The sequence below is a fragment of the Mytilus californianus genome, unplaced genomic scaffold (genome assembly GCF_021869535.1).
Source record: "Mytilus californianus isolate M0D057914Y unplaced genomic scaffold, xbMytCali1.0.p SCAF_4, whole genome shotgun sequence".
NCBI lineage: Eukaryota > Metazoa > Mollusca > Bivalvia > Mytilida > Mytilidae > Mytilus > Mytilus californianus.
The window spans coordinates 106,591,695-106,606,698 of record NW_026262690.1 but is presented as its reverse complement, the minus strand read 5'-3'; the positions used below and the strand labels follow the sequence as shown (position 1 = coordinate 106,606,698).

The following is a 15,004-nucleotide window of genomic DNA, read 5'->3' as shown; positions in this document are numbered from 1 at the left end:
GTCTGTTCGTCCTTTCGTCCGTCCGTCCGTCTGTCTTTCCCCCTTCAGGTTAAAGTTTTTGGTCAAGGTAGTTTTTGATGAAGTTGAAGTCCAATCAACTTGAAACTTAATACACATGTTCCCTATGATATGATCTTTCTAATTTTAATGCCAAATTAGAGTTTTGGCCCCAATTTCACGGTCCACTGAACATAGAAAGTGCGAGTGGGGCATCCGTGTATTATGGACACATTCTTGTTCAGTTTGAATTATGATCAAAAGAAATAAGGTTATTTTATCATTTATTCTGGAAGGTTTTTGTCCAGATTCTTCCAGTAGCAGAGTACTTTTGTTAGTTCTGTGTTTTATTTTCTATTCAATTCAGGATTGTACCTGTCCAGATTGTCTTAATACTATATATGTTTTGGTTGATTTTGTGTTTTTCAATTTTTTCAGGATTGTGGCTGTCCAGATAATATTAACAGAGTATTTTGATTAATTCTGTGTTTTTTTTAAATTTTATTCAGGATTTAATATGCTGGTCAAGATTCTCCTAATTTTTGAGCATTTTTATTGACTCTTTTTTTTTATTATTATTTTGTTTAGAAAGAAACCTGTCCAGATTCTCCCTACCTCAGAAATATTTTTGTTGAACCTCGTTTTTGGTTACTACCTCTTGGTGATTGGTTTTCATTGGTTGATATTGAGGATTTCAGGGCTGGATATAAGATATCAATACAAGAGAGAGGCAGTGAGTACACTTATACTATATTGTTGGCAGGAATACAAAATCTCGATATTCATGAAATTTTTTTTTTTAACACTTAGGAATCCTTACCATAATAAGACACATGATTGCTAAATGAATATGATGCTCTTTTCACACGAAATATTACAACTTGAATTGATTATAAGTGATACTAAAATGCTCATGACTTGCACAAGATTTTTTTGTGAAATGAGTTGTGAGATGTAAGCAGGAAACTAATGTAACAACTCTAATAAATGTCAGATTGTTTTCACAACTTTTGAAACTGTATTCAATAAAATACAGTACAAAGTCAACAAATACATAACAAAAACACAGACCAGACGTGGCAGGCAATTTATACATCCCTCACAACATAAAAGGCACAAAGGACAAATCTACAAGACTCATCAGTGACACTTGAACAAGAAAAGATGAAAAAGTCAATTAAAGTAAGAACTTGAAAAGGACCCAAAATTCCAATGCATTTCTTTCTTTTGAACTTGTCAACTGAAATTTATAGCTATGGTCTGTTAGAATTGTTTGCATAGTGTGTAATATTAGGTCAGGTTATGATGACTCTATGTGCATATTTTTAATCAGCCAATCATTTGGAGTGACATTCTGGCACTTCGATTACATTTTCCCCCCAAATGCAAAAAAAACAAATTTAAATCAAAATTTTTCCATTAACTTGATTAAATATGTTATCAATCTACAATGTATCATATTTAAAATGAATTAAACGAAAAAAAATTACTGTTCTGCTTAATTCAGAAATTTTCACCATCAGTAAGATGCATAGAATTTAGAATGATGTCTGGAAATTATATGGTAAGAACATTGAATCCCAGACTATATTCAGAAGTATTTCACAGGTCACCAGACACAATTTTTTAGATAGCCAAAAGTGCAAACTACCAACACTTTTGTAAGGATAGATTTGATTGGATGCTAAAAGGTCATCTCAATATAACCTCTCATGGAATGTCTTCAGATCTTACACTCTGTGGCATACAAATCTATAGAAGGATAGTGAAAGATCTGATTTTAAGAAGATTGTGTGAACTGCAGTTCAAAAAACATTTGTATTAACAAATTAAGAAAAGTTATTTATTCAACTATCTAATTATTTTATAGAAATCCTGGCATCAGAAGTTGATAACTCCAGTTACCTCCCCCTTAGATGATTCTCCAGCTGACATGGGGATACATTATAATTCAGACACAAGTGGAAGAGCTGATGATGTAAAGAGGAAATTATTTGGCTCCACTGATAAACAACTTGTTTATGAACAGTATAAAAAGCAGAAGAAAGAACTACAAGTTAGACATTAATTATTGAATTATATTGTTTCAACCTCTATTGATAGATAGATGGATTGGTGTTTAACTTTAACGACCAGCAGCAAATATTACATGCATATCAGGACGAGAACATGTTAAGATACTGTGGATTCATTATTATTCGTTGGATACCAATTTTCGTGGATTTTGTAGGTACAGGCGAACCACGAATTTAAAAGTTCAACGAAATACAAATTTTCCATATGAATATATGCAGACTTAAGCAAAACCACAAAATCAAATATCCACGAAATTGCAAGTTTATCTCAAACCATGAAAATTGGTACCCTAAAAAATTAATGAATTCATAGTAATAAAAATATGAGCCCTGTTTTGTACTAAACTGAAAGACTAGGCTGGATTTTAAACAGTCCTAAGAAGACACATCATTTTACTGGGACACATTATTTTGACTCTGATCTAACCAGTCTTTGTTCTTAGTACTCTTACTCCAAAATGTCATTTGCTTAGCGGAAGAGCATCAAGTACCAACCAGAGGAAAGTTTTACTTTATTGGATTCTCGATTTTAACAAAGTCAACTTACAAACAAAACTTATAGACAACTTGTATAATGTTAAAAACATTTAAATTTGAAATTATCCATTTCCCTAGAATTACTTGAAAATCTGTTACCTCACAAACAATAATGAATCAACATTGTTTTCACAATCATATAGATATAAGAAGATGTGGTATGAGTGCCAATGAGACAACTCTCCATCCAAGTCAAAATTTATAAAAGTAAACCACATAGCATGCTTTGTTATTTGTCTATGCACTTATGCATATTCTGAATTGAACTTTTATAAGTTAAAACCTTTTTGTGAAAATTTTGAAGTCGCGACAATTTTAAATAAACAACCATAAAAAATAACTAATTAAGTGTCTTAGTTTGAATCCCAAACGTAACTTGAATTTATGATCAGAATGTAAGAGTTGTAAAATAGTGCTATGACTAACAGGAGATGTGTGGGTAAACGTCAGTGAGACATCAGCCCAACAATTACTTTCTACACAAAACATTTACTTATTCATACTAGTATTTACTTTTTTTGGACTGTTGATGCCATTGATCTCAAATAACTTAACTTCTTTACATTTTAATCATCACCTTAACTTTGACAAATAGGTTTTTACTGTTGATTTGTCGGAAAGTTTTCATAAAAATTTACTTGTATATTCCATGCTGATTGCATTAATTACAAATCACTTTTAGAAATTATTTATTGTGGATTTATTTATTTTAGGGTACCAATTTTCGTGGATTGAGGAAAAATTGCCTTTTCATGGATACTTGATTTCGTGTTTTTTGGTTAATTTTTCCCATTTGGAAAATTGGTATCCACGAATAATACTGAATCCACAGTATCCTTAATTATTATATCAATTTTTAGTATGCAGAGAAGATGTTGAGAAAAAAATAGGATTTTAACAAAGGTCTATGACTTTTTTTGCTGAAAAAAAAATTCTATTTGGAAATGAATTTAATTTGTATTTTAGATTCAGAATCTAATGCATATGTCAAAACTAGACAATCTGAAAAATTATGTGTATATTTTTTATTTTTTTTTTATAGAAATTTCTGAAGAATTCTGTTGATGAGAAAGGTTTGTATTTTGAAACTACTACTATTCTTGTATTTAATTATGTAACACAATATACACTGCTAATGCAGAAATTTCCACACCATGTGAATTCTTAATATTAGTGGTCTACTGATTTTTGTTGTTTGCATTTGACATGGTTTTTTAGTGTACTACAAAACATAAGCACCTAACTTTCAAGGTTAGTTTTTAGAATTACCCAGTATATTTGCTGAGGTTTTGACCACACCAAGGTCTGTTTATATTTCAAATTGACTAAAGGGCCAGTGTGAGCTATCCTTGGTTTCTAGTGTCTGTTGTCACTCGTCGTCTGTTGACTTTTACAAAAATTTTCTCTTCTGAAACTACCAGATCAATTGCAACCGAACTTTCCCACAATCATCCTTAGAGTATCTAGCTCATAATTATGTCTGATGAACTGCCAGCCAACAAACATGAGCACCATAGCTAAAATAGAACATAGGGGTAAAATGCAATTATTGTCTAATATCATGGAAAATTTTACAGATAAAAAAAAGGTTGGCTTGGAAAATTTAATCAGAAAAATAAAACCTCTTATAACATGGCCCAAATTGATAGTCAACACCTTATTGGAGATATTTTTACATCAGCTATGCAGCCACTTGCTGTTTGCCGATAGTTTTAAATTTTATAACACTCATTGGCAAGCTTTTCTTGGCTTCTATAGTTGAAAATAGAACTTAGGGGTAAAATTCAATTATTGTCTAATATCATGAAAAATTTTACAGATAAAAAAAAAGTTGGCTTGGAAAATTTAATCAGAAAAATAAAACCTCTTATAACATGGCCCAAATTGATAGTCAACACCTTATTGGAGATATTTTTACTTTAGCTCTGCAGCCACTTGCTGTTTGCCGATAGATTTAAATTTTACAACACTCATTGGCAAGCTTTTCTTGGCTTCTATAGATGATAATGAATTTATTTTTGATCTGGTACTTGATAATGTTGACTGTACCATGGAAGCAATTTTTACATTAGCCATGCAGCCACTTTCTGTTTGTCTATAGTTTGAAATTTTACAACAATCATTGTACAAGGAAAATTTTGTCAAACTTTTGTTGTCTACGATTGGAATGGAATTATACTATATTTGGTCTGGAGCTTGATAATGTTTAACTGTAACATGTAAGCAATTTTTACTTCAGCATTGCAACCACTTCTTGTTTGCCAATAGTTTGCAATTTTACAACACATTTCTACAAGGAAACTTTTTCATCAAACTTTTCTTGGCTTCTATGAAAGAGATTGATCGTAGAATATATTGATATGTTTCAGTGTACATGTTTGCCCAATCAATTGTATGCAGCGACACAGGTCCAGGTCTTGTATTGTTCTTGTTTTCCTTGATAATAGATCCGACTTCAAACAGCAAAACAAGTCAATATGATTGAAATCATCAGTTGACTCTAACAGGAGATGTTGCTCCTTAAGGTTATACCAAACACCTGGACTTAAATTAATTTGGCTCGTTTAATTTTCATAAAATTTTGAAAAAATATTTACTTTGACCCTTTGACAAAAGTATAAAAATTTCAAAAAACTTGAACCACACACTTAATCTGAAAAATTTCATTGGATATATAGCAGTTTGACAAACACTAATTTTGATCATTGAGAAGCTTAATATTTCCTTAACACTAGAATGTGATTGAAACGGTCACCTGATTTTTACAGAGTTATCTCCCTGTAGTGTTATGTACCTCCTTAATCATAATTTTAGTCCATGTTTTGCCTTTTGTTTTGAAAACTGTAATGGATACACAGAAGCTCTGTCCAGCAAAAATTATCAGAAAGACAAGATTTTGGCCCACACAGCTTCCATGCAACACAAACATTCCTAGCCAGCCTGTTTCATTTTATCAATTTTATGTAAAATGCCAAGTACTCCTTGTTCCTCTGAGCCTGGAGTAATATTGACTTTTTATGGAAATAAAGAAGAAAATGCAAGAAACTATATTTTTCTAAGTTTTTTTCACTTCATTCATTCATCAACAAAGTCTTGATATCATCTGTTTTTGTATGAAGAAGTCAGAGGAGTTGAAATACAGGGTTTTCAGTGAAATCCTATGGTTTTTAATTGCCTAGGAAATCATTTTTTTTTTTTTTTTTTATTGTAAACAATGTATTTATCTCTTTTGGGGATTTTCATTCTATTATTTTTCCTCAGAAAAAGAGAAATTGAGGAAAGCTAGAAGATCTGCTTCTAAAGGTAAGATATTTCTTAAATAATCTGTATAAAAACTGCAAAGTAGACTTTCTTAGCAAGGTAGTTTATATGAAAATACCGTATGAATATATAGTTGAAACTTTTTTTTTTTTTTTAAATTTAAAGAACTTAACAGGTTAAAACAACTTACAAGGGATTCTGGCACACAAAAACGGAAAAATGAAAAAAAATAATGTTGAGAAGGCAGTTAAATGCAAGTTGTTCTTTCCGGTTTATTGTTGTTTTAAATAACTATTTAGAATATACCAGTTGGAAATGTAGGGTTAAGTGATCAGGAGACAGCAATCCAACATACCATACACAATATCTAAATACAATATAAAATATCTGGTTATCTCAAAGAGAAATATTTGAGATACCTGTAGGTCAACTCAAACAAATACTGGAGGTTTGACTGACGAAGGGACACAGCTCTTTTTTAGCTTGTTAAGGCTAAAATAAATCCAATGAATATTGGTAGGGGATCGATATTATAGTCTGAGTTTGATGTAATGGTCTTTTATTATTATAATAAAATTATACGAATTTTCATCTCTTATTTATTTCTTCGTACAGTTACAATTTTTTCCAGTGGTTTTTAGCCGAGAGAGTAATTTCCTATCAATCTTAGCCTGATTTAAAGTTGACAAAATTGTTCATTCTTGTATACGAGAGATTTTTATAAAATTTAAGATTTCATTTTCTTTTATTTCAATCTTTTTCTGCAAGAGAAAATACAAAAAGATTAAAAACGCCGATTGAGTAGTTTTGAGTTGATCACTAAGGCTTAATCTCTATTGTATACACAACCAAGCTCATGTGTGCATACAGTTTATTGTTTTTAAAACATTTTAGATAATTTTTCATAAACTGTAACAATTTATCACTAATATATCACGGTGATCAAAGATAATCTTAGGTAAACACTCATGGAAAAAGAATGTCATAAATCAATTAAGTGGTCAGTGAACGGAAATTTAATTACAGGCATATTGTCAGATGAACTCTTCAATCCATTTAAATCCCCGAGGTCATATTTTGACATATGTGTATTAATTCATGTAATTTGAGATAAATAATGCAATTTGAATGCATTACTTCACCTTGGGAACGTACATTTGGTTTGAGTCAACCTAATTTTGACTCATCCATTTCGACTCATCAGGAGTCAAAATATATATATTTATATGGAACAAAATTCAGGACCACAGGAAAACTTCGACTCAACCTAAATTTCAAGTCAACCGAGTTCAAGACAACGAGAGTTAACTGTACAAAGTTGAATATAGTACAGTCTCTAAAGTAAGGACCAGTTTACACTATTTGAGTATTTTTCAATCACTGTGTTCATCTGTTTTCGTCAAACAAATAATTTCATCACACTTTCCCAAAATGACTTCATCTTTGATCACCAGCTTGACAGTAATGAGTTGTAACATGCAAACATGTCAGACTTCTACTTCCTGTTTGATCATACTTTGTATTGTTCAATATGTTGAATGAACATACATTTTTCGTCACATATTCCTCCAATGCTTCTGAACAGAATGACTTCATATTTGGTCTGCAGCTCAACAGTGATGAGTTGTAATGTGTGTGTGATTATCAGATCTGTCTGACACCTATTTCTGTTTTGCAATATTAAGTGGGGGTATGCTTAGCATGACTCCGTGTGCATTCTTGGTCAGCTCATCTCAAATAAATAAAATGATCAGCAAGACAAGATCTACATATAAGTCAAATGTCCTTAATTGTCAGTTGACTCCTAATTGGAGTTATTGCTCTTTAATTATGGTTTTTACCCATTTTTAGTTTTTTTGTCTATTATCTTGAAAACTATTATAATAGATAGATAGACACTTTAGTTAGCAAAAATTATCAAGATCTTCAAATGACGATATTTTTTGCGTTTTTGCCTATTATCTTGGAAACTACAAAAAATAGATAGAAACTTTTGAGTAGCAAGATGATCAGCAAGACAAGATCTACAAGTAACTCAAATTTTGCAGAAATTATTAGTTGAAAATTTTTTATGTGTTTTTGGCAATTACTAAAGAAGATAAAGTGAAACTGTAAATAAAAAAAATTATCAGCAATACAAGATTAACAAAAAAGAAATTTTTGTCATTTATTCTATTCTAGTCCACAATGTTTGAGAGTGTCCATTGTCGAAGATGCACATTGACCTAGGTGATCGACACTGGCTCTTTAGAGTCTCTAGTTTGACATAATCACATGACTTGTGTGTGTAGATTGAGATCAGACCAAGAAAAACAGACTATCTTAGAAGTCAGATTTATGTCAGGCATAAATAGTGTCGACACTCGCTTTTGGTATATTGCTCAGTCTTTAGTTTTCTATGTTGGTCTTTTAATTTTTTAGCCATGGCGTTGTCAGTTTATTTTCGACTTTTGAGTTTGAATGTCCCTTTGGTATCTTTCACCTCTCTTTTAATTTTTTTTTTTAAATTTAAAAAAATTTTATTTTCCAAAATGTTTTTTTATGAATTTATTTAAAAAAGATATAAGAAATAGGAAGAGGTGGTATGATTGCCAATGAGACAACTCTCCACAGGAGACCGAATGACATAGAAGTTAACAACTACAGGTCAACGTACGGCCTTCAACAATGAGCAAAACCCATACCACATAGTCAGCTATAAAAGGCCTTGAAATGATAAATGTAAAACAATTCAAACGAGAAAACTAACGGTCTGATTCATGTACATAACATTGATTACATTTGTATAGAAAGCACGCCAAATGGGTGAAGAAAATTTTAATAAAAATTGTCTTAAAACCTTGAAATCTGCAAAACTGCGACATAGATTTTTCCTTAGTATTTATTTTTTAAGATTTTTTCTATGATTTTGGTATATACTTACCAGATGTGTCTTATGGACATGCTACATTGTACTACCATATCATACTGCATGTGACATAGAATTTTTGTTCTATTTAGGTCAACGAAGAAGTTTGAACAGAAAAATACCAATACAGGCACTGATGGATCTTGACCATGTTTTCTTTAACTACCAAAGACAATCAACTGTACTGAAGGTTAGTATAATTATGATTGAAATAGATTTAAACAAAACAAGCCTTTTTGTTTTTGTTTTTATGTCCCCACCTCAGCGGAGGGGGCATTAAGTGTTACCCTTGTCCCTCTCCACCGCGGCAGAGGGGGCATTAAGTGTTACCCTTGTCCTTCTGTACCTCAGTCAGTCTGTCCGTCATTACGTACCCCAAGATTAGTTTCCATTCTCTAACTTCAGTTTTCCTCAACTAAATGTTATGAAACTTATACACAATGCTTATTACCACAAAAATCAGATCAAGTACAAATTTGGGTAGCGTCACTTTTATCGTTCTTGAGTTTTGTCCCTTTATAACGTTGTATGCAAGCGGGGGCATTATCTGTGTCCCATAGACACATTCTCCATTTATTTATTATTATTTCTTCAAATATCATGGCTTTACTTCAGAGCTTCCTGATGAAGTGATCATCTGAAAATCACCAATTTTTAAGGGGATGCAGAAACTATGTCATTTATGGGATAGCATTTATCTAAAACTTCAAAGAAAAATTGAAGTTACAAATTTCAAGTTTTTTTTGGACAAAGTGAATGATAATGATTATCTGTCTTTCTTTCAGAACTCAGGACAATGTTTTAGTTTATGTGGATTATTGTCTAGAAATGGAAGGAAGTACAGGTTTGAATTAGGACCATACAATGTACAGGTAAGTTTGCTATAGGCTCTATAATATAATGGTAATTTGAGTCAGAGGGGTGGCTATGTACAGGGGTAATACCACCATATATATTATAAGAAAATAAGAAGATATGATCATATGGTATGATTGCCAATGAAACAACTCTCCACCAGAGACCAGATGACGTAGAAATTAACAACTATAGGTCACCGTCAAGGATCCGGAAATTTTTCCAGACAATTTCGGTCATTTTGAGATGTTTGAAAAGTTGGTGCCCCTTTTCAAATTGTCGATATCAACTGGACTATATTCATAGCATCAACGAACATGACGAACTTGTATTGCTGTTTCATCGCATTTACTAAGTAAATGTCTTACCATTACCATGAAGGATAGTTTAGTGAAGGCAACAGTCTAAAATTGAAATGATTTTAATGACTCAAAATGCTTAATTTCTCAGACATTGCTTACGTTTCTTTCAATTTGACAAAAGTTAAAACCGGAAGTTTGCGATATTTTAAAGTACGAATAATTCCGGATTCATTTCCGTGATTTGTTTTGTTTATCAAATTGACAGGAAGTCACCGGCTTTTTATGGCTTTTTTATTTTATTACCTTTAAAAGTGTTTGAATATAACAGATAATAGTTGCACTCGTTTAATTTAGCATGAAATCAATTTGCATTTTACGATTAAATATTAAATCTGCTGAAGACAATTTCACGCATGCGTATTACATAGTTAATAAAGCACATATTTTACTCATGAAAAAATACTTTTTTCTACGTAAATTTAGATTTAATTTTTAAATCAGAATTGATGACTGTCTTTGATGAAAAGTAAATAAATAATGAATACACTTGTCAGGGAACTTTAATGTTTTAAAGATATTATTCTGAGCTTTGTGATCACTGTCAGGTGTGAATTAAAACTACAGGTAAAAAGTGATTAGCGATCATTAGCCAATGTTTCCCGGAGGCATTGATATAGATATTAGGAGGGCCCTCAGGATTATCAAACTACTGTAGTGGCAGTTTTATTACAGGAAAGGGATTATAAACAAAAACAAGTGATCACAAGTGCAAAATGGCGATTAAGAAATCCGATTTCAAACATTGAGTCAATGAAATGACTGAAATTACTTCTGTAAAAAAATAAAATTTGTCCTAAATCCCAATTACTTGTTTAGGACAAATAGTTTCATCTTAGGACATGACTGGCAAATATGACCGTTTCCGGACCCTTGGTCACCGTACTGCCTTCAACAATTCACAAAACCCATACATTAGTCTTTGTTAAATAGGCATTTTTCAAAAAAATGTGAAGAATTTATCTTGTTTCAAATAAAAAAATACTTGGCATGAGTCAAGTTTTATCGGATCGGTACTACAGTGAAATTTACACATAACATTTCATTGCATACAAGATAATAACCATCACCTGAAGTAAACCAATTAAATGTTCACCCTTCTTTTCCTGTTTACAAGCTTTAGTAACCGTGCCACCTCAAGTTTCCAGAATATTTTAAAGAAACACCAAATAGAAAAAGAATGGTGCTTTGAAACAAGCAAGATATATGTTTATGACTCAGAAAAATTTTCTGCAATGAAATGCAGGGTTAATATCCTACAACTGTCAAATTCAAGTGAATATATTTTTTCAACACTTTTTTGTATGAAACTGGATGTGACGAACTATATTTTGCTGGTATTACACCACAGATAATTTAAATTCTGTCCATAAATATGCATTTAAGTGTAAGGGCTATTCCATTAAAATGTATGTGGGAGGGTAGGAAGGGAAGTTTAATTATTGAATGTGGGTCGTGGGTCTTTTTTCAGTATGTGTCTATTACCATTATGCAAAATTATCTATTGAAATGGTTCTTGGTTGTAGGGATATTTTGAAAGTCCCTTCCTACCCTCCCACATACATTTTAATGGTATAGCCCTAATTTGACTGCTCATTGTACAGGTAAAGTATTTGACTATGATATTAGACATACTGTAAACTTGTAAAGAGTTAATTTGAATAAGGACTATATGGCCCCATGACACAGTTATTTTCTTTTACTCAAAATCTACTTGTTAAATTCTAGTAAGTGTAATAATGCTTCATGATAAATCCTTGCATTTTTCTTGCATTTGAGATTGTCTTATTGATTGAAATAGATGTTTGCATCCTACATATTTTATGATTTTTATTTCAGATGTGTGAAAATATAGAAGGCGTAGCACGGAAACTAGTGAATCCTCAGCAAATTATTCATCCGTTACAGTTTATGACAGAAATGAACGCCACAGCCGTACATCAATATATTACCACAGGGCCACTCTACCCTTGTCTAAATACACTTATTACATTCAAGTGTAGAAGACATTGATTTAAATGTTCCTCCCTTGTCTAAATACACTTATGTAATACATTTATAGCAAGCATTGAATAAAATGTAATGTAAAATGTTGTCATCATATGAGCTGCATCAGATAGAAATCGACCTTATGCAAATGAATATCAATATATGTGTTAACTTATTTCGGGTTGAAAAAAATCTCTACGCAAATTCTGTAAAGGTTTGAAAATTGAGGCAATATAAGAACCCTACAACACAGACCAAAATTCAACTTTTATTTCGTATTTGAATGTTCCAAAATAAATCAAAGTCTTATACATGTACGTGTTTATATGTTCACTTGCATAAGGTCGATTTCTATCTGACTGAGCTCATATTACAGTAGGGATATGTTTGTCAGTTATCATATCTTAGTATTACTGTCAATTCTTTATTATTCGTTGGATTCCAATGTTCCTTGATTTGTAGGATTAGGGGAACCACAAATTTAAATGTTCAACGAATTACAAATTTTCAATAGGCTTGTATGCAGATTTTGAAAAAAACCATGAAATTAAATATCCACGATTATGTAAGTTTTCCTCAATGAACGAAAATTGGTACTCATGAAAATAAATGAATCTACAGTAGATACCATTTGTATGACTGCTTTATGGAGGGTTAAAATGTATAATGTTTTGGATGCAGTACATGTATACAATAAAATTTTCATTCAGTCTTATTTTAACAGCATTATTATAACTGTTTTAATAAAATTTAGTATTTTTACATTTGGTATACAAGAAATTCTACACTTACTCTTTTTTTTCTTAACTTCTGCAACATTTCAATTTTCAGAGATGAGTGCCTATGAAAATGTAATTATAACGAAAATTTCGCAATCTGCATTTTAAAAACTGCTAAATATATTTCAACATAACTTATATCACTACTTTCTGATTACAGTACATCAAAGTTTAGTATCAATGTGTTTACAATTCCCAAAGATTAGATTTTAGAAATCAAATTAGATATTGAATTTGTATATTAACTGAAATAGATGTGGTGTGGGGTTATATGTGAGACAAAGACTCACATAGATCTTTATTTTTTTAAGTACTACTTTGAAATGAAAATGTTTAATTTTTTTAAATACTACTTTGAAATAAAAATGTTGAATATTTTTTATGTACATCATGACAATTTAATTTTGGTCAGTTATCTGAAAAAATTATTTTATGCTAAATTCATGAGTTTTGAATCATCTTAATTTAATTAACTTTCTTTGATATATTGATTATTTCGTAGTATTTCAGGGTATTATTCTTTCCTGTATATGTATTACCAAATCCTTTCTTTGCCAATTTACAACAAGAAAAATCATCAGATGATTAAAAAAATATCATGTGACTTTTTTGAGATTAGGTTCTATTGATTGTAAGATGAAGACATACTGTGGAGTGTGGATTCATTATTATTTGTGGGATACTAATTTTTCGTGGATGTTGTGGGATTAGGTTAACCACAAATTTAAAAGTTCAACAAATTACAAATTTTCTACAGTCATATATGCAAGTTTTACTCAATCTACGAAAATTGGTACCCGCGAAAAAAAAAATCCACCCACAGTATATCAGGCCTCTACAATAACTTTTTTTCCAACTTGTCCAGTAGGACAAGTACATACCAAAACTTACTTGTCCGAATGAAATTGTAACTTGTCCGACAAAAATCTCATTAATAACCTTTTTTGCATTTTAAGTTGATTCAAGGAACAAAATGAATTAAAACAATAGAACAGAATTTGATTTATATCTTTTGAAATACCTTTTAAAAATATGAGTCGAGAACAACTGATTCTAGTCATGTCACAGGACTTAGGTTCTAGTTTTCATAAATGCCAAAGTTTCAACAGACTCTACACATGAGGCACTGTCTGATAGGCCTGTCAATTTCCACTCATTGGATTTGTATCCTGGTTTTTTAAGTTGAAAAAAGTTTATTCAAATTCAATCAATAAAAAAAAGAAGATGAGGTATGATTGCCAATGAGACAACTCTCTGCAAGAGACCAAATGACACAGAAATTAATAACTATAGGTCACCGTATTGCAAGTATTGTTTTTTCTTCTATATATGATCAAATATGATTTTGGAATTTTATGGTAAATAATTTCTTCATTTTTATTTAAAAAATATTTTTGTTCAAAAAATTACGGTATGGTATTTATTATAAAGCAACAGAATAAGGTAGGAACACCAGGTACTGATTTGTCTTGGTCCCGAAATGTCTCCTGTCTCCTGCGTTGCCAAACTGTCTATTAATCATGTCTATTAGATATGTCTCCTACGGTGCCAAACTGTCTATTAATCATGTCTATTAGATATGTCTCCTACGGTGCCAAACTGTCTATTAAACTTGGAACCGAATCATTTCCGAGCTGGTGACGAACTGTCTTGTAAAGTTACCTTATCTGTAAAGCGCATCCCTGATTCAGATCAGTAAGACTGGTTTCCGAGAATAGTATGCCTTTTACTTGTTAAAAAGTACATGACAAAGAACCAGTTTTAAATTATCGATTGCAAGTAAACATGTCAAATTAATACTTGTGTTTATCTTCTTTTCTTGTTTTTTGTTTATAATTACTTTGTTCATCAAAGTTGGATAAAATTTATTTCCTGCATAATAATTTAACTTGTCCCGTCGGACAAGCTTAATATAGTTTTTACTTGTCCGACCTTTTTTTCATCTGGTACCGGACAATCGGACAAGCGTTATTGTCGAGCCCTGTATATAAACGTCTTTTGGAAATTACAAATGTACATGTAATTTGATTTTGTTCAAACATAGAAGTAAGTGGTAACATTAGATTTTCAAACTATTTTTTAACAAGTTTGAGAAAATTACTATGTGTTTGAAAATATCATTGAAAGGTACTTATTTAATTAGTAAACTATACTTGGGAACGGTCCTTCTTATGGTTAGTTTAAATGAGCTTCTACTGTCTATAATTACTTAACCAAAATTCTATCAAGAAATATGAGCTTTGT

General features: G+C 31.2%; 1 protein-coding gene across 1 annotated transcript in view; it reads left to right on the top strand.

Annotated features, from left to right (window-relative positions):
- The window catches only part of LOC127737177 (uncharacterized), a 41,277-nt gene extending 28,258 nt beyond the window's left edge, over window positions 1–13,019 (top strand). The window contains exons 9-15 of the mRNA XM_052247708.1: window positions 586–730; window positions 1,868–2,053; window positions 3,652–3,682; window positions 5,871–5,912; window positions 8,871–8,968; window positions 9,564–9,650; window positions 11,832–13,019. Coding sequence (XP_052103668.1) covers window positions 586–730; window positions 1,868–2,053; window positions 3,652–3,682; window positions 5,871–5,912; window positions 8,871–8,968; window positions 9,564–9,650; window positions 11,832–12,005 — 763 coding nt within the window. The 3' untranslated portion in view covers window positions 12,006–13,019. The remainder of the gene's footprint in view (window positions 1–585; window positions 731–1,867; window positions 2,054–3,651; window positions 3,683–5,870; window positions 5,913–8,870; window positions 8,969–9,563; window positions 9,651–11,831) is intronic.
- Window positions 13,020–15,004: the final 1,985 nt, after the last annotated feature.